The 23,134-nt window shown below is 47.8% G+C and overlaps 1 protein-coding gene across 1 annotated transcript; it reads right to left on the reverse strand.

The window, feature by feature from the left end:
• CFAP90 (cilia and flagella associated protein 90) lies at positions 1 to 22,787 on the reverse strand. Its single transcript, XM_089908669.1, is given in 4 exon segments — positions 1 to 215; positions 1,572 to 1,778; positions 2,085 to 2,201; positions 14,237 to 22,787. Coding segments are annotated over 4 exon segments (651 nt in total). The 5' UTR covers positions 14,384 to 22,787; the 3' UTR covers positions 1 to 35.
• Between the last annotated feature and the right edge of the window lie 347 nt (positions 22,788 to 23,134).

Genomic DNA, 23,134 nt, shown 5'->3' on the forward strand with positions numbered 1-23,134 from the left:
CCTCTCGCCCGTGCCCTTCGGGCCATGCGAGGGCGTCAGGCCGGAGAAATGTGACCGAAGCCGGGAGCCTTGATGCTGGGGATGTCGTTCTTCCGGTAGAAGTCGGCCTTCACGTGGCCGGCGCGGCTGTGATCCCGGTTCGGGGGCTCCACAGGCTGGTGGATGCGCCGCCCGTAGACAGAAGACGTCAGCACCCACACTGGCCTCTCGCGCTCCTGTTGGGGGTGAGGGTCAGGGAGCAGAGCGCTCTTACCTGTCCTGTCCAGCCCGCGCGCCGCGCATCTGCGCCCCACCTCCACCTGGCTTCTTAGGACCCCTCCACGCTGACGCCGGGGGAGGGGGACCTCTTTAACCAATTCACACCCTGTCCCCTCTGCTCAGGGCCTGCCGCTGTCCTCAAGTCTTTCAGAGGAAAGACCAAGGTCTCGCACGGGGCAACAGGTACCCACTGACTTCAGGGTCCTGTTCCTCCCTGTCTCCTCCCTTCTCCCCCGGCTCCTACTGCCTGTCTTCTGTCCACCTTCTTCCTTCTCCCAGATACACATCTCCCCAGATCTCCCATCTCCCCAGACCTCTCATCTCCCCAGACCTCTCATCTCCCCAGATCTCCCATCTCCCCAGACCTCTCATCTCCCCAGACCTCCCATCTTCCCAGATCTCCCATCTCCCCAGATCTCCCATCTCCCCAGACCTCCCATATCCCCAGACCTCTCATCTCCCCAGATCTCCCATCTCCCCAGACCTCTCACCTCCCCAGATCTGCCATCTCCCCTATCCCCCATCTCCCCATGCTCCATCCCCCAGACACCCTCATCTCCCCAGGCCCCCCATCATGTCCCCAGCCCCCTTCATCCCTTTCATTTTCTCCATCCCCTTAAAAGGCTGTATTTCTCTGCATACCACTTATCAATACCTGACATCCAGGTCATTATTTATTTGGCTTTTATTTTTCTGTCTCCTCATGGGAATGTCAGCTCTAGGAGGACAGACACTTCTGTTTTCTTCCCTTTATACTCAGTGGCACATGGGAGGTGCTCAAAAACTCTGACTGGATCTAAGTCATGCCAGGCGTGTGCTTATGAGAGAAAAGCACTAACTTCACTACCAACTTGGAATGAATTAACTCAAACCAAAACAACAGAAAAAAAAAGTTAATGTCAGTGACTTAAGTGGTGATACTTCATAGTACCTCCATCACTTAATTCCACAGCAGTTAAAAGTTTCTTTGAAAGTGACACGGTGGTATTCTTAAACATTAGCTGCCACAGGCAAAAATCCTCTGATCCAAAAAGGAATCCCACCAGAAGCTTTTTCATCCAGATTTCTGTGTATTGTATAAAGATTATGATATTAATACAGAATCCAGATTTTAATAAACATACTGTCCTCGGATCAGATTTAAAGAGACAATGTCCTAGCGTGGAAGAGGGTCTAACACAGCGGCAGGTGGGCTCGACCATGCCAAGGGGATGCACAGCCTCCTTCCCCCGCCCCCATCCCTATCAACCCCCCTCTCTACGCCCACACCTCCAACCCACCACCCAACCCCCTGTACCTGCTGTGAGCCTGACCTTCTCACCCTGTGAGTTTGGTTCCCTCTGTTGGTCACCACCTACCCTGTGCAGCTGACGAGAAGCAAAGCCCTTCCTCTCAGAAAACCATGCAGAGATAAAAGAAGAACTGAGCCGTATGTGGTACATACAGTGGCCTGGTAACTTGGGAGAAATACTCTTTCTTGCATGTGTGGTTTCATCCCTGGAAGGCCAGTGTTCTTAGAACTATGATAGCCAGGCCTGGGAGGTTAAGCAAAGACCTATTTATCTATTGAAAAGAACTCTTGAGTCTTGCTGTCATGGAACTGTTACATTCTAGAGGACTAACCAACAGTCACAAAAATTAATACACAGTTTAACATGGCAGAATGGAGTGAGCTGTGACAGTAGCTTGGTCTTCACTTCCTGGCACAGTGAGACAGAGGAGAGCCTCACAAAGGCGAGTTACGTGCAGCCAACTGCACACGGTGCTAAATAAACACACACACAGTGAATCTGTTCACACCCAGCGATACCCTGCCTTACTATTACCTCCTCGTTAACGTGAAGTCCCAGGCTTTTTGCATGTTCTCTGTCGTCTCGGTGCAATTTCTGATTATAACCTGGGTTCCTCTTAAAAACACAGTCATAGAGGGAAATGATTCCGGTCTGGGAATAAAAAGAGAAAGAAAGCCATGGTTTATTCAAGGGCTGAGCTGTGGAAGCTTCATGCGGCTTGAGAGCCCAAACTCTCCCCCTGATGAAGAGTGGAGATGTATAGAGATTCCCCGACTGCACCGAACGTGTATGGGGAAGGTCACCACCCTCGGGCAGTGACCAGAGCAGGGACGCAAGGCCCCAAGTTCCTGAGAGGCCCGACAGGGTGTAGATGTTTCCAGGGACACTTTTCCTAGACTGTTACAGACTCCTCCTTCCCAGAGGAGGCTCCTGGCTCTCCCTGACTCCACCCTAGGGCTCAAGTCTTAAAATTATGATAATCCATTCAATATATGTGTTTCCCCTCTTTTTTTTTTTTTTTTTTGGCCGTGCCCCGTGGCACGTGGGGTCTTAGCTCCCTGACCAGGGATCGAACCCGCGCCCCCTGCAGTGGAAGCTTGGAGTCTTAACCACTGGACCGCCAGGGAAGTCCCTCTCCTTCATTTCTACTTTTCTTGAATTTCTCAAATTTTGTATAATAGGCTTGTACTGCTTTGAAAAGCTAACAATAACTGAATACTAGGACAATATACCCAAATAGAAGTTCTCCCTCTCTAGAGAGAAATATTTTCTTTAATCATATGTGGCAGCTATAAAAACTGTAATTCATATGTATATGAACACATATATTTGGTATATGTTATATATGTGTATATATACATATGTATAATATACACATATATCCAAACATAGTATAAAATACTCACACGCACAGCTCTAATGTGTTAGAAAATGATCCCATTAACAGAGCTGCCATCTGTAACATCTCCATTTTTTTATCCCCAATTTTTCTTACTACAAAAATAAAACTACCTCATTTGGTAACTAGTAAAAGGAAAAGAAATCCACGTGTTAGCTGATCTTTAATCTTCGTCTTGTAAGTCAGGCCTGTCATTTCTGTTCCTCCAGCCCAGTGCCAGCTGCCTTGAATCCTCCAGCAGCAAAGGCAGATGCGCCACCTCACTGGAATTTGGGATTGCGGGGCCTCTAACCTCTGCTTGCTTGTTTGTTTTTATCCTGAATAGTAATGCTAGAAGAGTCCCCTCCGACGGAAGGACACAGAGGTAGAAGGTAACGGTGAAAAGGATGCACATTGTGTGCAGTCTGTTGGAAAACACATCCCGCCCATTCTCAGTGTGGGAACTCAAGAGTTGCTGACAACAGCGGATATGGCTGGAGTGTGATGTAGCTTCAGCCCAGCCGTGAAAACTCCTTCACAGCTCATCTATCCTGTGCACGACGTGCCACTCCAGCTCGGGAAGGTTTGAAGATAACTCAGACACGGCTGCTGTCCTGGTGCCATTAGCCATCTAGTCAGGAAAACAACGCCATTGTTTAGAAACATTATTTTCAAGTTCTTCAGAATTTCAGTGGCACCATGTTCAAGGCACTTATTCAGTGATGCTGGAATCCTGGTTTGCCTATGTTCCGAGTCACTCCAAGTGACTAGAGACAGGAGCCATGGCTTCTGAATCCGTGCCCTGATGGTCATTTAATGAGGTCACCTCGCAGGAGCTTCTTCTTGGCTTTGTCTTCCCTCCCCCACTCAGCTGCTGGGCCTGTGCACACATTGGTTTGGCCGGCCCTGACTTTCACACCTACTGAAGGCCACCTACACCCTACAACCTCCTGAAGGTAACCTTGTACTCATGGGATTAAAAAGCAAAAGACCCAAATCAGTGGAGAGGTGATACATTATTCAGCTTTTGGTACTGTGAACATTGGCTAGCTCTTTGGGAAAAAAAGAAAAAGAAAGCTGGGTCTTCACATCACACTATGGACAAAAGTAAACTCTGGATGGATTAGAAAAATAACTGAAAGGAAAACCCACAAGGGACCTTCTAGGCAAGAAAGCAATGGGGAAATATCACAAAGAAAATATCCATCACTTTGCCCATGTAAAAATCAGACATTTGCTTATCAAATAAAATTCAAACTTAAAAAACCTTCAGGAAATGAAGAAGAAATCTCAGTATCTTTAACATCAGTGTGTAGGATGTCCACAGAAGCAGAAGCTGGTGGGGTTGGCTGGGTGCTCACTTCTAGCCTAGAGAGATTAAGCAAACCTCACAGGAAACCTTTTTCTGGGTAAGCTACCGGGCCAGCGGGTCCGGCAGAGACACAGCAGAAGCTCAAGGATGCCACCCACTCTGCTGGGATGGTGGGACACAAATTCTCCAAAGGAGCATGCTCGCCTTCTGTAAAGGCGGTATTGCAATGCAGACCCTTCCCTTTGGGGTTCAGAGCTACTGGCCAGGCCTGGCAGAGGCAGACACGAACAGTAACTTGAAACCCCATCACCCCTACATCGCCCGCATTTACACAGTAATGTAGGCTGGGCTCTTGGTCATAATGTAGATTTTCCATTGTCACTGGAATCCCTCCTGGCCTGACTGACCCATGAAATGGGTGTGTTTCGGGAAAGAGCTGCCGTGGGCAACAGAATGACCTGGTTTCCTAGGACCAAGCACCTGAGTGGGAGCTGCACCTGCAGCCAGAGCCCTTCTGCACCCTGAGAACTTTGGGCCAGAGAGGAGGAGGCCAGCGGCCAGTCTCTGCTCCCTGCAGTGACTAGCTGCTCCTGGGTGTGCGGCTCAGCCCCACCACAAGGGGGCAGCCCTGACAGAAGGGGAAACAGGGATCCCCCTTGTGCTGGCTTCCTGTGCAGGTGGCCCATTCCCGCCTGCCCCTCCTGAACTGAGTAAGCCCCTGGGGTCCTTGGACTTGTCCTGGGAGAAAGACTAAAGAGGGAGGAACGAACTCAAGAACAGAATGAGAATGCCATCGCTGTTACCTGAATGAGGAAGGAAGCGTGCTTCATTCTGTCCCCTATGATGGAGAAACCCACTGCAATATGCAGCTTTACAGAATAATGCCTATTTCTTGTCATTCTAATTGGGTCTCCTAAAATACTCTATGAAAGTAAGATCTATGAGCAGCAATGCCGGACTCCCATCCCCAGGATTAGGTACCAACAGCCTACTATATCTTAGAAGAGTCTTTATTAGAAATCTCACTGCTGACGGATGTGATCAGAATCTTTAAGTCTTCTATGTGGGGATTTTGCCTACTCAGGACTTTCCAGAGTAAAAACGAGTTTTTTTTCTATCATTGAAAAATAAGAAAAAAATAATCCATCACCAGGCAGGCAGCCTTAGTTAGTAATGTGACTGTCCATTTCCAAATCCTAATGAAACCAAAAATCTGGGTTTTCCCGGATTTTAATTATTAATCTTTCTTCTTTCGGTCCTTTTTATTCCTTTATGATTTGAAGCAAAATGATATTAAGAAAAGCCAAACTGGATTTAGATGCTGCCACAAAACAGAGCTTCTGGGTTCCTGATATTTTGCTATTAAAATCTCTCAAGGGATTTCCTCTATTTCACAGATGACTTTTTTTTTTTTTTAAAGGCAAAGCAGAGCCCCTTTATTTTTCTCTCATGATTTCCTTAGCTCCTTTGTGTTTTGAGTATCGTTATAATGTATTCTGGTCTTATTCTGGTCGTGGTGTCTGATCACCCACCATCAGTTTCCCTATGGTGACCCTTACTCTTAACACTGAAAAATCACTGCAGTCTATAGCCCTGGGCTGATGCCATAAGACAAGTGGGGGCCTTCAGTTTTCAGCCTCCAAAGCACGTTGGGTCTACTTTGTGCCAGGCACTGTCCTAGACTCTGGAACAGAAATAGGGAGACCCTACTATAAAGGAGACCACCTAAAGGCTGAGAATGGAAATAAACCCACTAATTAAAATATCTCAACATAACACCCAGGGAGGAACAGAGGTATGTACAAAGTACAGTAGCATCAAAGAAGGAAAGATCAGCTTTTGTCTGGCCTGGGGGTAACAAGTGGATGCAAATGAAGTTGACAGGAGGGACCACACCACTGTAGCCAAGGCCACTGGGGAGTAAGCTCCCTGTGTGTTAAATTCATATGTTGAAGTCCCAACCCCTAGTACCTCAGAACATGACCTTATTTGGAAATGAGATTACTGAAGGCATAATTAGTTGAGGTCAGACTCGGATAGGGTGGGTCCCTAGTCCAATAAGACTGGTGCCCTTATTAAAAGAATTTGCACACAGACACAAATAGGCAGAAAGTGAAGATGATATGAAGAGACACAGGGAGAAGACAGCTGAGCTAAGGAGAGAGGCGGGGGGACAGCTTCTCCCTCACAGCCTCAGAAGGGACCAACTCTGCCAGCACCTTGATTTCAGACGTCTAGCCTCCAGAAACTGTGAGACAATAAACTCCTGTTGTTTAAGCAGCCAGGTCTGTGGTACTTTGTTACAGCAGCTCTAACAACATACACGATAAGGAGAAGTAGCCATCTTTTGAACGATGGAAAGTAAGGATAGAGATAGTACAAAGGTTATTGCAGTGGAACCAGAGACCCAACCATGGCGCACTCTGCTCAGATAAACTGAATCGGTATACCTACTGGCTTGGTAGACATCACCAATATTCAGTGCTCCTCTACTGACTACACAGAGGATTAATCTTCCCTCTCCTTTAGGTTAGTGAAATCATGAGCCCAGTTCTAACCAATGAATGGTGCATAGAGGTGACGTGTGACTCTTCCATCAGAAGTATTTAAGAGCTGGTGCCAGGGACTCCTGAAGCTTCAGACTGAGGTGTTAGCAGCTTCCACGGTGGCCACTGAGGGACGGTACTGGGCAGAGTCACCCTTCTGATCCCTGTTGGATGCTTAGCATGAGAAATAAGCTTTGTTTCAGGCCACTGAGACTTTGGGGGTTGTTTGTTACTGCAGCATAACCTAGCTTATCATGACTAATGCAAGTTCATAAACAAGGAAGAAGTCCTAGCCTACCACCTCCAGCCCACAGGGGGCCTGGGGGCTGTCTCTTCTGGGGTTGTGGGCTTTATTATACCCAGTGCCTCCTCCCAAACTTGGAAGCTCTCTTCCTCCCAGAAGTTACACAAACTCTCACACAAATAGTTGGGGGAAGATTTTGAGCAAACTGAGATTCAAGTCCTTTATTTTCTCCTCCCTTTCAGACCATTTTGAATATTAATGCATTCTTCATTGTAAGTTTCCATCACAATTAGGCCAGGGCCAAGTGACCAGCTCTGGCCAGGGAATGTGGGTGAAACCAGTGGGCGCCATCTCCTAGGTCTGGTCCCTAAGAAACTCACAGCAGGCCTCCACACTCTCTCTCCTTGCTCACTGACCAGCAATTTAAAGGATCCAGGGAAAGACCCAAAGTCCCAAAGATTCCCAGGCCCCGGCAATAATGGAGTCACTAAAACAGAGAAGCTCAGTTTCCCAAGTTAACTGCATTAAGAAGACCCGCCCAGGAGAAACATACATGTTGGGCTGTATTTCATTATATTATGTTTATATGCTTAAGGCCACCGGTGCACTTATGTTAACAACCTGCTCTCTGGAGAAAAAAGACCTGATTTGTAGTGTTTGCTAATTTCTGTGGTGTAAATACTCCCATCATGGCCAATTTCAGGCTTCCAATTGAATGCAGAGTTCAGAAGAGATGCTAAAAATCCCCTCTTTGTCAGTATGATCAGGCTCTGACACACCACTAGTTAAGACTCTCAGGGTTTGGGGTCCATTTGTTTGCATAGCACATCCTAGCCCACCTTTATTAATAATGTTATGACCGAGCTACTCTCATCTCCTCTCCTCAGGGGCCATAGTACTGCTACCTCTCACCTGGAGGCTTTCAGGTACTGTTTGCCTACCCAGAGCTTTGTGACCTACTTTTAAAACTGAAAATTCCCAAGGTAACTGAAAATGGTTTTCTTTGATTCATAAGGGCCTCATTTTACTTCTGATAAATTCAGTGCTTCTCCTTGGGAGTCAAGCAGTGTATGAAGCTTAAGGAGTATGTTTTCATAAATTTTAATATTGTTCAAAATTCTATCTCTCAGAAGAAATGTAGCTTGTCAAGGACATAATGATAACTTTTTTAAAAGGACAATACTCAACTATTCTCTTTGGTTTGTGGCAAAGATTGTGTTTCCTCTCTGGTGTGTTAAGATCACAAGTTTGGGAAATTTTCATAACTTTCCAAATAATCTGAATAGTTTATCAATTTAATAAGAATGAAGCCAGTTGCCTTCTCTCTTCCATTGTTACCAGCTCCCCATTCGCCCCCTCTTCCGCCCCCTGCCCCCCAGCAATTCACATCAAGGAAGAAAGGGCCATCCACAGGGGCTGAAACCTGAATCTAGTCTTACATGTTGTCACTTGGTCAAATATATTGGGGAAAATGCTGTTTGTTTTCATGTATCATTTGCTTGTTGTACTTCTTAAAAGGGGATGGTTTTGAAAAAAATGTCTGAGATACACTATTAAATGAAAAGACCATGCTGCAAATATATACACATAGATGCGTGATCGTGTGTGAACATGTTCTTATATTTTAAAGTGTGACACACATGACTGCATTCATAAACGCATGTGGAAAGGCATGCACCATGTGCTCACATGGGTGGTCATGACTGGTAGGGACCAACTGGTAGGAAATTCCCTATTCCTGGTGTTTCCTTCCAGAGGAATCACTTCCGCTAGAAGGGCACACATGACCTCTCCTCTCACTCCTTTCTCCCTCTTGAGTGACCTGCCCGCCTTCCACCTGCCCTGGAGGAAGACACTCAGCCCCACCCTCCAGGCCTTAAGTTCCCAGGGGCAGGTCACTGAACAGTACAAGTGCAGCCAGCCCAGACAGAGAGAGGCAACCAGAGTCCACTCCCAAGTTTAGTCCCCCGAGGAGAAGAGCAAGGTCAAGGATAACCCAAACAGCAGATAATCCAAAAGGAAACCTCTGTTTAGTCTAAGAAGCTAAGCTCATCAATCGGTGACTTGTCTCTCTGCTTAAAAAGTCCGCATCCATTGATTCATCCTCACTGGCCCATCAGCGGCTATTTGTGACGCACCAACTATGAGACTGTGGGCACTCTTTCTATCGCTGAGGATAGAGGAGTCGCACAAATAAATCCCTGCCCTCATGGAGCTCATATTTCAATAGGAGAGAAAAAACCAACAAGATAACCAAGTAAAATATTTAGTAGGTTAGATACTAACACATGCAAAGGAGGAGATCAGGCAGGATGGGGAGTGTGTCTTGGTGGGCAGGGGGCGGGGCGGGCATACTTGCATTTGGCTAGTACACATTGGGACTGGAGGGCATGCGGGTGCAAGATGGATAAGAGAGAGAAACTTGCCTAGATTTTGACAGGTGGCCCAGCAACAGAACTGGAGCTCATGTGTCCTCCACAGCCCCTAGGAGTGGCCAAGCCTGTATGGCAGATGTACTTGATGCCTAAAGATGAAGAGGGTCCAGGAAGGGCTTGGGGAGCTGGTATTTAACGCTTCCTGTATCCTGGACGTGGGCATAGGGACACCCCTTTGCACCTCTGTGCAGTCAACACCCATCATTATGCTTACCAAGCGCTTGGCTGCATGAGGCAAAGGAAATTCAGTATCAGGAGGGTAAATAAACAGTCAGCCCCTTGCCTCTTTCTCTCCACCACACACCGTCACAGAAAGTCGGCTAATCCCACCAACACTAAGGTTAGATTTTCTGAGCAAAGCTTCACTCAAGACACAGCTACCCACAATTCACATTCGCATGAAGGAAAGCATATTCTAAAACTGCCTAAGATTTTTTTTTAATGTAACTTTTAGACTTTGAGAAATTTAATCAAAACTGTCATAAAAGGGCATTCTCCTTTGACTTATCCTTTCCATTTCAGTAGCAGAAATGTTGCACAAGGCAGAAGAAGAAAAAAGTAATTTAAAAACACCATTGAACTGAATCTATGGAACACTATTTCGTAGAAAAAGCCCACACTGCTAGAGGCTCCCTAGGGAGCAGGACAGCACTTGATAGCATTTTCGCTGGCAGCTTTAGAGGACAAATTTGTCTTAAGATCCAGGGTATTACTGGGGCTTTAAATAAGTGTGCTGCTGCAAGAGCTTTGACTTTGGGCTCCTGCAGGGGAGATGCCTTATAGAACATCAGGAACCACCAGATTGACACGCAGACTACCTGCCTCACCTGCGTTAATTTCCAACAGTGAACAAGATGGAGGATAAAAGGCCCCAGGACCGGTCCCTCAATGAAAGGAAACTCTAATCATCGCTAAGAAGAACAAATAATAATAAGAAGAGCTCTTCTTACATTGGGCTTACTACGTGCCACTTTCCACCCATTAATTAAATTAATTCTCATAAGAGCTCCATGCATTTGGTGCTGTTCAATCCCTGATCCCGAGACGGGCAAGGTGAGACAGAGTGTTTGGTCTGTGACTTGAACTAATAACACAGAGGACTAATAATGCAGGACTCCTGGGCCTGTGCTACTAAGGAACTAACCGGTGAGTGTGACACACAGCAACTGACTTAAGAGCTACTTTTGCAATGTTTCTTCCCAGCTTTGAGCGGGGCTTGGAATTATTTACAAAGAATTTAGGGGCAGGTGAGACCCCAGCAAACCTGTGATACAGAGCTCATCCTTTTTAGTCCAAATGATCTCAAGGTCAGAGAATCAGCTTCTGGAATCCTGTAGCTGATTGAATACCAGCACATACAAGGTCATTATTGCCATTGGTAGCTGGCTTGCAAATGGACTTTGAAATGTCTTTTGTTGTTCTTGCTGCTTTGAAGGCTTTTTTATTTAGTTGTTAAGCTTTCTCCTGCATCATTTTTTTCCCTGTGACGCTAAAGGCCTCAGGACTTGAATTTGCCTGTGACCCCAGCTATCAACAGTACTGAATGTTTTTTCTTAAAATCTACTTTGCATTAATTTGTCTAAGGCCCATCCCTCCACTGGCAGTAAGACATCAGAGCAGACGTTGGCAAGCATTTTCTGTAAAGGGACATATAGTCACTGTTTTAGGCTTTGCAGGTGCCATGGTCGCTGTTGCAACTATTCAGCTCTGTGTGGTTGCCACCGACAATACTATACACATGGGCATGTGACTGTGTTTTAATAAAACTTTCTTAATTCAGGTGGCAGGGCAGATTTGGCCCAGGAGGCTTCCTGTGCATGGCCCCTGCACCAGAGGGGTACACTTCTTGCCTACTTCCGATCTGCTTCAAGTACGGAACCCTGGTCACCTCATACCTTGGGCGTCTCTCTGCCCCTTCGTTGATTTGGCCCCAGAAAGGTGGAGCCATGTGCCAGATTGGTGAATTTAGGAAGAATAAACTGAGTCTGCCAAACTCAACTCTGCCCCTTTTCCCTTGGTAGTGTCTGGCCCACAGGGGGTAGAGGGGTCTTCTCTGCTTTTTCCGGCGCCCACAGCTCTAGTGGCTGGATGGGTAAATCCATCTGATTCAGAGCTTCAGTCTCCCCAGGCCCAAACCCATTTGCCCAGAGTCCTTAGCGGGATCCTGCACCCTGGCTTTTTTCTCTGACAGATATGTATCTTGGCTCCCACCTGCTTAATCCTTTATCTTATTTCCCTATAGCCTCAAAGTGGTCATCAATAAGACCCCTCAAAGATACACATAAAATGGTGTACTGTGAATTTTTTCATTATGTCAAGAAGCCGGATAATACTTATATACTTTCAATAAAACAGCGTGGACCAACTTAAAACATCAAGACTCCTTGATTTTTGGCTGGTTCTCTCATGCTGTGCATTAATGCCATGCGTGACTCATAAATTCACTGGCAAGAAGTTCTTTCAAAATATGCTGCTCATGGGAGGAAAAGATATGAGGTCCATGGTGGCTGTGAGGTTGGGAACCACTGCTCTCAATCCCGTTCCTGTCTTAATGGTCAGCAGAGATATTCAAGCCCGGGCCAGTCAGGAAACAGGGAGGCAAGGACAGATGAGCTACAGGCGTCCCCTTTCTTCCTCCTGTCCTTTTGTCCTTCCATATCGTCAAAGTCAAGCAGAGAGGCGCTACCAGATACAAGAGATCCTCCTGGCTGAGGTTTATGTGTCGGTTTGCTGGGGCTGCCAAAACACGAAGTACCCAGAACCAGGGTCTAAGCAACAGACATACACTGTCTCACAGTTCTGGTGGCCAAAGTCAGAGATCAAGGTGTCAGCAGAGCTGGTTCCTTCTGAGGGCCGTGAGGGAAGGATCTGTCCCCAGCCTCTGTCCTTGGCTTACAGACAGCTGTCTTCTCCCTGTCCATTCACATCATTTCCCCTCTACGCAGGTCTGTCTCTGTGCCCAAATTGCCTCTTTTCCTAGATGGCAGTCATTGTGGATCAGGGCCCCCCACTAATGACCTCACTTTGATTACCTCTGTAAAGACCCTGTCACCAAATAAAGTCACATTCTGAGGTGCAGGGGATTAGGACTCTAACATAAGAATAATAGGGGGACACGGTTCAACCCCTTACAGTTGTCTAAACTAGAAACTACTGCTTCTGTTTGCACGGCTAAGCTCCATGGTATCCTTTCACATGTGGCAAGTACTCAAATGTGTGCTGACCTGATCTAAATGGGGATTCACTTGGGCTCTGTGGATTGTGGGTAGGGAGAAGAAAAGGATGTGTTTGGTGGGAACACCTCACACATCAGGAGGGAAAGACCTCCTTCCTCCCAGGCACTTGGTTATAGATCCCTCTTCAGGCCACCCCTTATCACTGCAGGCTGAGCATCTCCAATCAATGCGCCTTTGAATAATGATGCCCCTGCTTCCCCAGCTGCAAGACAGGCCGCAGCAACGTACAGTACAAGACACTGGATGGAGACTTTTAGGAAAACATGGAGAAGAAAGGAATAAGCGACCCCCACAAATTCTGAATGTTTCTTTTCCTTTCGCTTTTTTCCTGCTTCGGCTGCAGGGTGGCCTTCGCAGACCCTCAGGCTTTCCCCACGACTCGTGTGTGCCTGGAGAGGCCCGGCCACAATCCTGGGACGCTCCCAGCCGCGCTCTCCCTGCCAGCGGCAGTTCAGCCGTGCCTCGAGGTTTCCTTGTTCGCAGGCGGGCTTCTAATAGGGTTTCCGCGCCCTGGGCGGTCCGGGCGCAGTCACTGCGGCGAAAGCCTTCAGGTAGTGGCTGTTTTCGGGCCGGCCCAGGCCTGCGGCAGGCAGACCCCAGAAGCAGCGGTGCCCCTGCCGGCTGGGTGGCCCCGCGCTCCTGCGACCCTCCTCCAGATCCTGGGCACCAGGCTCACCTTGCTGCTCCCGGCAGAAGGAGTAGAAGCCCAGGGGCTCTCCCTCACTTCCCGGGGGAAAACTCGGCCTTAACCCACCCCTAAAAGGCTCCGAACACCCGCTGAGCAATCCCGGCCGCCCAGCCCGCACGCCCGGCCTCGCAGTCCCCTTCCAGGTGAGCGTTTTTCCCCTCCCCCCATCCCCACACCCGGCTCCGCGCCTGCCCATGCTCTCGTGGGGGGCGCGGGGGTCCACCTTACGCCGGTGGTCGTAGTCGCGGTACTCGGGTCTAGGAGCCCCAGAGGGAGGCCACTCTCCCACCCTCCCACCCCCTTTGACCCGTATGCCCCCTGACTCCCTGCGTCCCGCCCCGAACCCCGCACAGGCAGTGCCGCTCAAGCCCGCCCCAGCTCTTCTGTGCAGCCCCGTGCCCGGAGTCCTAACCCGAATCTGCAGCCCCACCTCCCCGGCCCTCCACACTCCGCGGGGCGGCCCGGCCTGCAGCCCCGCCCCCAGAAGCCCTCGCCAGCAGTGTAACCCCGCCCCCAGCCTCCTCCCGGGCAGTGTAGCCCCGCCCCATCCCTTCTCCCTCTAACGCCCTCCCCGGAGGTGCCCCATTCCCCTCCCCCAGGCCCCTCCGGGATAGTGCGGCCATGCCCCCAGGACCCCTTCCTGGCAGTGGAACCCCGCCCCCAGCACCCTCCCCGCAGGGTAGCCCCGTCCCATCTCCCCTCCCCGCGTCCCCTCCAAGGCAGTGTAACCCCGCCCCCAGCACCTCCCTGGCCCCTCCCCCGCAGTGTAGCACCGCCCTCAATCCCCCCCCTACCTCCCCTCCCTGCTCTCCAGCCCGCCCCGCCCGCCCCGCCCCGGGCCGCTCACCCTGCCCTGGCGGTAGTAGTAGCTGTACTCCTTGGGGTCCTGGCGCCGCGGCGGGACGTAGCTGAAGGCGGACAGCGCGGAGATGGGCGGCGGCCGGGGCTTGCCCCGCAGCGTGGCGGCGGTGATCTCTTCCTCGTCGTCCTCCATCCGGCCGCAGTGCTAGGTCCCGCCCGCCGAGGGGCCCGGTCCCAGTCCGCCCGCCGCAGGCTGCCCGGCGCCCGCGTTCGGCCGTTGCCTGGAAACCGAGGGGGCGCAAAGCTAGGCTGGACTGCGGGGCGGGGAGGGGGTGGGGCCGACCCTCCCCCGCCCCCCCGGCACCTCTGTGCACACCCGGGTCTTTCTTTCTTGGAGCGTCGGGGGAGCCTCACCTGCTAAAACCGCTGCAGGGTTCCCGGGTGGGAGGCACCACTGGGATCCGCACTTTCCACCCTGCTTACCCTTCTCCACGCAGTGTCGGTTCGTTCACTCAGAGACCATTGTTCGCTGGGCAGTTAAATGACCTTGCACCTGCTGAGTGCCGGCGCTGGGGATGTAGCCTTGAACCACGCAGCCCTTGTCCACTGGGATCTGACAGACTGGTGACGAAGATAGGTGATAGGTGTGAAAACGCAAGTAACTTGAAGAGGGTCTGGGACAGTGCTGCTCAGTAAGAAGATAGAGAGGGCCGCGTGTGTAATGTAAAACTTTCTGGCAACCTTGCTCTCATCCTCCCCTGGGCAGAGGTCCTCATAAAAGCACCAGCAAAGGAAAAAAAAAAACAAAACCTCTTATAGTCTACTGCCACTTTCAACCTCTCCAATCTCTTTTAAAGACCGGATATAGGAGCTCAGCTAATGGTCAGGAGTCTTCACAAGCCTTGCACAGGTGATCTGATCTCACACTTTGCAAAATGGGAGCAGTCGACACCAATTATCTTGAGACCTCAGTTAAAAGTGAGACCGAAATCGTTTCATTGAAAAATCCTTTTCCACAGCTGTATGGACGTGCTTCTGTTAGCTTCGATTTCAATTTCAATTTGTTCTGCACCAGACTGACAGCTGCACAGGGCATGGTTGCACACATACACTCTCTCTGATGGCTCAAGTCTGGCACACAGTAGGTACTCAACAGATACTTGGTGACTCAGTATGGAATACAGCTGCCATAATGGCTTGTGTACCTTCTAAAGGTGAGTCTGAGACAAGGGCTTGGATGTTCTTGCTTTATTTGGGAGGTAATTCCAAGGAGCAGGCGGGAGGGACCAGAGGAGTGAGTGCAGCAGGGAAGTCTGTATAAGTCTGAATTCTCAAGGTCACCCCTGAGGGCAGCTGGAGCTCGACCTTGCCCAAGACTTTCTGAGGAGCCTGGAGCAGCCTCTCAGAACCACCTGCAGTTCAACATGAAGGCGCTTTTTATTTCTTGTTCCCAGTCCTCCTGGGGTGAGACTGCCTTCTGGTTTGTTCACTTCTGACTTTGTAGGACCCCTGCCCAATGCTGCCTAGGCTCCCTGTGGGTCTCCTCGGTGCCAGAGAAGCCCTGGGGCTGACAGTGACAGGTACAAGCCATCAACTTAAGGCGGCATGCTGCTGTCAGGAGGTGGGTGCAGCTCCATGGAACGGCCACCACCCTTGGGGTGGATTCAGATGTGAGGCTGAGAGGCTGCAGGGCGGGAAGCAGAGGTGGAGGAAACGATAGGTAAGACCAACTTTGCCAGTTTCAATTATCAAGGGATTTGAGTTCCTTTATAAAATAACATTTTTCCTCTATGATCCTATTATGTATTCTGGGGACATGAGTGGAATCCAAGGTCAAAGAGTCTAATGTGTTTAAGTCCCTGTGTCTGTGACTTGTACTTGCAAAGTTCTGCGTGGGGGGAGGGAAGGATAAAAGAATGAAAACCCTGCTCTTAAAATAAGTGGGTTAATAGTACAAGAAGTCACGCTGAGTACAAGTTAACTCTGCAGGAGATCAGATCAGCTTTGTTTCACATGTTCAGGTCTACAGTCCTCCGCTCTACCAGCTGAGCTATCGAAGGGTGCACAGATGAGCTTTGTTTCAAATGCCAACCTCAGTAGTCTGGGATGTCTACCCCCCTAATCCCATGCCAGCCTCATGGATATACACCGGCGCCCGCAGCTGACGCTGGGTGATGACATTGCACTGGTCTGGCTTAGGTTGACATGGGCGTACTGACCGCTTACTGTTCATGCAGCCTGCTCTGCAGGTCCACCAGGGCCTCGGCTGCCTGCAGCTCCCCGCTGGATGACACACTGGAGGGCGGCCTCCACTGCAGAAACTCAGGCAGTTCATGGGAGCATTGGAGGCGCCTAGTCCAAACTGCAGCTGGGACTTGTCCCGTTTCTCTTGACCTCTGGGCAGAATGTAAGCAGGGGGAGACCTGGTAGGAAGAAGTTCTGTTAATTTGAGGCAGGGAAGGAGAAAGCTAATGCTGTGTGACATTAGCATGTCACGTCACATTAGCAGTGGTTTCAGCACATCTTGGGCGGTGTGTGTGTTATATTTATCATGAGTCCTCATGAGCCCACAGACTTGTTAAGTTCAGAAGAACCCTCTGGTTCTTTATGCTGATGAGAAAACTGAGATGTAGGTAGGATAAGTGACTTGATGCAGGTGACAGGGCAGTGGGTGCCACTCCTGAAAGGTGTATGGAATATCTGGAAAGGAGGGGCTGGTCTGAGGGAATGGTTTTCTCCTTTGGAGCCCTCAGACCATTCAGAGATGGGGCCACAGCCTGGACAAAGCACAAAGCTTTAGCCCGCGATTCTCAGCCAGCGCACTGACGCAGCCAAGGAACAAAGTGTCCAGATGGCCTCCTCTCCACCTTGTAAACCTTTGTTAACTGAGGTGGAGAGAGGGGGGAAAATCACCTATGAATACATGAAAATGCCAACATCTTTCTAAAAAATCTGTTGAAAATGCAGAAATTTTCAAACAAGGTTGATATCTCCATTTTAAGTTTGAAAGCTTTTACAATCATGTTATTTGTAAATGTCACTGTAAACTCATTTAAGTGGCCCAACATAATTGGACTTTAATTCACAGGCTTTAAAACAGCTTAAAATCCCTTGGATTAAGTACTCCTCTGCTTTTATGATGGTTCAGAGTTAAGAGGGGTGGATGGACAAACACACATATCCGTCACCGGCTAGGAGAACTGCCCGTCTGTGTACCCAGCAAACCTAAAGGTCATTATGAACTCAAGGGGTATGAAAGGGTGCTCCTGCTGCACCTTTTCCGGATCCCCCATCAGTGCTGTTTGACAGTGAGAGTAACTGCATGACCCTGGCTCCTGCGACAGGGGAGCCACTGCCCGTCCTCCAAAGCATCTCCACAGGCTCTGGGGCACGGGCAGTGGTCCGTGATGGGGTAACACGCCTTTACCTCACTCGACACCTCCTCCCTGGTAACGAGGCGTGAGTACTGCTGGTAGACTTAGAAAGCATGTTTGTCATCAGGTTTTTCCTGTAGGCTGCGTCACTCACTTGATGGAGTCCCTTGGAGTCACATTAAGCATCAAACTTATGAATCAAGACATATAAGTGCAAATTTAATTTTGGCTTGTTCACCTTGTCGATTTTGAAATCAAAATGAATGTGATTTTATAGATGCCCCCAATGAAAAACCCCCGATACCGACGGCTCTAGCAGTGAGCAAGACCACGTGCCAGAACCAGAGCTCCTTACAGAGGCTGGACCCCAGGGCTGAGACAGGAAATGGTAAGTGAGCCTGGGACATCCTCTTCTGCCGAGAAATTTTCAAAATCGAATGTGTCAAGGTCAAAAGGACAAAGAGGCCATCCTGAAGGGTATCCCACCGATCTAAAACAGGACAAGTTATGCATCCAAAAGATGACTGTAATGGGCTGAAGCACATCAAGTATATAAAATGTCATGAAGTCATAAATATCCTAAACAAACAAACAAAATACTGACCAGATAACCACCTCTGTATTCTAAACCTTGATACAAGGAAAGACACATTTATCTCATTTTCTTTTTCTGTATAAACCTTATCTTATTTTTATTGGAGTATAGTTAAGATGTTGTGTTAGTTTCTGCTGTACAGCAAAGTGAATCAGTTATACATATACATATCCACTCTTTTTTTAGATTCTTTTCCCATGTAGGTCATTACAGAGTTTTGAGTAGAGCTCCCTGTACTATACAGTAGGTCCTTATTAGTTATCTATTTTATACATAGTAGTGTGCGTGTGTCAATCCCAATCTCCCAATTTATCCCTCCCCCGCCTTTTCCCCTGAGTAACCATAAGTTTGTGTATAAACCTTATTTTAGAGTTCAAAAATAGTTGATGGGAGAAATTTCTTCTTTATAGATGAATACAAGTAAAGGAATAAAATAAAAGGATAATAAAAATAATACAAGTAAAGGAATGATAGCGTTAGGAAATCCTTTTTTTTAAACACCTGTTGGAATAATGAATCTAGGCAACAGTCATCAACAGATGCTGAAGCCATTAGGTGACAGGTTGACGGGGACTATATGGTGGATGGATCAGGCTGGTGGTGATCCAGGAACCCGCTATCAATCTTAATGAGTATCACTAAGAGGGTAACGAGACATTACGGTATGATGTAAAACAAATACACAGCATCTCCTCTGAAGCATCCTTGCTGAAAAAATTAAGCTGAATCTAAGCAAGCCTCTGGATGTAACTTTTAGTTTAACAGGAAATATAGCAAAGGAACCAGTTAGAAAATGTCAAATCAATACTGTGGGATATTTTACAAGGTAATTGATCTAACTTCTCCAATAAATTAATAACATGGAAACCAGGTGAGGGAGGGGGACAGTTACAGACATGAGACTTAAGACTTAGGGGTATAACATCTAAAAGTAGTATGTGGCCTTTGTTCAGATCCTGCTTCAAACAAATCAACAGTTAAAAAATATTTCTGAGAGAAAGACATATACCATATGATACCACATATGTGGAATCTAAAATATTGCACAAATGAATCCATCTATGAAACAGGAACAGACTCACAGACGTAGAAAACAGACTTGTGGTTGCCAAGGGGGAGTCTGGGGTTAGTAGATGCAAACTATTACATATAGAGTGAATAAACAACAAGGTCCTACTGTATAGCATAGGGAACTATATTCAATATCCTGGGATAAACCATAATGGAAAAGAATATAAAAAAGAATGTATATATATGTATAACTGAGTCACTTGGCTGTACTGAAGAAATTAACACAACATTGTAAATCAACTATACTTCAATAAAAAAAATTTAAAAAATATTCCTGAGACAGTATAGAAAACCTGGAATATAGACCAGGTATTAAATGATCACAGGTAATAATTATTAGTTTTAGGCTTCCCTGGTGGCGCAGTGGTTGAGAGTCTGCCTGCCAATGCAGGGGACACGGGTTCGTGCCCCGCTCCGGGAAGATCCCACATGCCGCAGAGCGGCTAGGCCCGTGAGCCATGGCCACTGAGCCTGCGTGTCTGGAGCCTGTGCTCCACAACGGGAGAGGCCACAACAGTGAGAGGCCCGCATACCGCAAAAAAAAAAAAAAAAATTATTAGTTTTGTTCATTGTAATAATGGCAGAATAGTTAAATAAAAAAGAAAAAAGTTTTTTGGTTATGGATTCATACTGAAGTATTTAGGATAAAAGTATATGATAGCTTGGATTTTTAAAGAAACATTCCAATAAAAAAGGAAAAGAAAAAAAAGAATATGGGAGTAAATAGATGAAACAGAATTGGAAAATTTGGGTATTTTGCCATGCTGAATAAAGGGACTCATGTGAATTCATTATACTATTCTTTCTACACTTAATGTGTGTTCAGTGTTTTCCATAATAAAATTTACAGTAGAATTACTGAGATATTGTTTATTGCAAACATTAGAACCCAGAATATTAGTTCAAGACACAAATAGTGTGCCCTATATACCAGAGACTGTGGGAAGAGATGTTTAGATTTTTTCTGAGATGGGATTTCAAGTATATTAAGGCAAAATTTCTTATGATGGAGCCAACAGCCAAAGAACACCAACAAAAGGTAAGGCTTATTGACTACACAGGCAAGGGAGCCGGCACACCAGAGGAACCAGGCAGAGGGATGACAGGATGGGTAGAGGATTTGGGTGAAATTGAACAAAGCTGGGTTGGAGATGCAGAGAGCAAGCTTGTGTGTAAGAGAACTAACATGAGGCCTGGCCTGAGAAGACGACCCAGGATGCTCAAAGATAAGAAAAAGGTAAGGGGGTTTGTGTCCCAAACCCTCTATCTGAAGCTCTGCATCGTCTTGGAAATCAAGGCTGCTTCTCTGCACCAGAATGACCCAGGAGGCTCAGATCCTGCAGGCAACAGAGGTGTGTTCCATTCTTATTACAGCAAAGGTTTTACAGAATGAGGTTTCTCAGCAGGGTGTCTGTGATGCTAATTAGCAAAAGGGGTGGCCGCTGGTTCAAGCTGCTGCCCCAGGAGTCTTAACCGTCCAGGCAATGGTGCTCCTCCTTATAGAGCATCCCTGATGGGCTCCATCTCCACGAGCTGTAACAATGAAGTCTGACTGCAACGTAACTCTTGTACCAATGACAACAAGAGCCCTCATGGCTCGCTGAGCACTTACTGTTTTCCAGGTACTGGCCATACAGCTGACAAGGCACGACTTATTTCATGATCCTGAAACGGAGCAGGACCCTAAGAGGCCTTTCAGGGACAGTCCCCTCCCCCATGTCCTCTGCTGCAGTTCCTCTCCGAAGTACCCAGATAATAGATAATGGTATCTGATGCACGCTTCCTGAGTTGTTTTACAGATGCTAAAACCACCACTAAATGGAAGAAATTAACTACCTGATGACCATGAGAAGGAACCCCCAGACCTAACTGGCACCTGAGGACTGACAACATTAACCCCTGCGACACCACCCTGTTACCTCACCATCAACCAATCAGAGAATTGTGCACCAGCTGATCACAGATCCTGGGACACCCCCTCCCTCACTTGGCCTTTAAAAATGCTTTGCTGACCCCCATCGGGGGGTTCAGGCTTTCTGAGCACCAGCTGCCTGGACTCCTTGCCTGGTGCCTGCCATAGATGCTGCACTTTCCTTCACCACAGCCCCGTGTCAGGAGATTGGCTTTGCTGCACGTGGGTGGGCAGACCCAAGTTTGGTTTGGTAACAATCCGACACTATGTATTTAGACTCCAGGTGGGTCTGGATATGTTTCCAGTTTGGGGAAATCTCAGCTTTTGGAGGCTTATTCACCACCATGGTGCCAAGACCCCCTCCCTGAATTTGTGTACAAATTCATGGAAGGGTCCAGCTTTTTTAGAGGGAACTGACTTTTTACCCCCCAGAATTCTATCAAATATGCTCAGTTCTGCTCCTTCCTATTCTTTCTTCTACCTAATGAATATTTACCAAGTCTCCAAATGCACCCAGGTGTACAGAGTCAGCAGGTAGAATCCTGGTCAAAGAACCAACCAGCATCTCTTCATCCCAAGATACCATCTACCCTCCCTGTCTAGGCTTGGTTCAGCCAAACAGCATTCCTTCTTTAGGTCAAGGTATGGAAAATTGCCTGTTTTGTTCAGGCAGAACTGTCACCGCACCATTCCACAGCTCCAGCCTGCCGCCCCCCTCCCTTCCCCACGCCAACAGGCGCGCAGGATACACTCTCTCCTCCTGGGACCAGGGATCATCTCGGTTCCACTGCTGAAGCCCAATAGATGTCCTCACCTTTGCTGCCCTCTCGCGGCTGGTCTGAAGATGATCACTGTTGCTTCAGGGGTTATGCTCGCAAGTTAAATTTTTTTCACCTATTTTTCTTTCTTTGCTTTACTTTTTTTCCTTGCTTTGCTTTTACTTTTAAAAAACAACATCAAGAGTATGTCTTATTTAAAAACATTATTAATATATGGTGCCAGGAGTTATCATACTGTATATGTAATTTCAACAAGGAAATTCACGTCATATTTACTTACATAGGTAAACATTAAAATATTAGTGGCCTGAGGATTCAGTTTATAAGGACATATGGCTGTATAATCTTACGGAGCTTGCCAAATTTACTCCAATTGGTGAAATCAGCACTCTTGTATCTGTTTATTAGCCTAAACTATTTTCATAGCATATCTATGCACATTTTCAGGATTAAAATTTGCTTTAAAACAAAGTCAGTTCTGGCCTCACTCTCCATGGCGACCGTCTGCTTTGTGCTGGGTGCTCTGGCCATGGCGATGCCTGAAATGCTCTCCCACCAGAGACCTGCCTCCCTTTCTTTGAATTCAGCTCACAGATCACTCCAAGAAGCCTCCTGCTGCACCCCAGGCTGGCCTAACGTCTTCTGCCTTCCAGGGTCCTGCTCATGCATCAGGACTGCCAGCTGGCTCATCACTATAATCACCCATAGCCCCTCCAGGCAGGAGCTCTTTTCTGCTTCCCTCTGCAGCTCTAACAGTCAGTGGGTACCCAGCATGATCACAGCTCTTTAATAAATGTTTAATGAATGAATTAATGAAGAGGGTAAGGGAGAGCTAAATGAGACAAAGGCTCAGGAGAGGATGTAACTAAAAGTGCAGAAGAAGGAGCATCTCATTCCAATTAGGGCAACCAGGAACAAAAGTCCCGATGGAGAAGGATTTAGATAAATGGAAAAGGCGGAGGAAGAAGGTTTTAGGCTATACTGTTTTTTTCATAGCATTTATAACAGACTGCTCTTACCTCTTTGTGTGGCTATTTAAGTCTATGTAATCAAGTCTCCATAAAAACCCAAAAGGACCAGATTCAGAGCTTCCAGGTTGGTGAACAGGTGGAGTTTAGGGGAGAGTGCTGCCTGGAGAGGGCAAGGAAACCCCACACCCTTCCCCATACCTGCCCCTAAGAGTGTCTTTCATCTGGCTTTCCTGAGTTATATC

Source organism: Delphinapterus leucas, chromosome 3, assembly GCF_059928025.1.
Source record: "Delphinapterus leucas isolate spDelLeu-1000000601 "Yukka" chromosome 3, BTC_Dleu_Yukka2, whole genome shotgun sequence".
In the NCBI taxonomy this organism is placed as follows: Eukaryota; Metazoa; Chordata; class Mammalia; order Artiodactyla; family Monodontidae; genus Delphinapterus; species Delphinapterus leucas.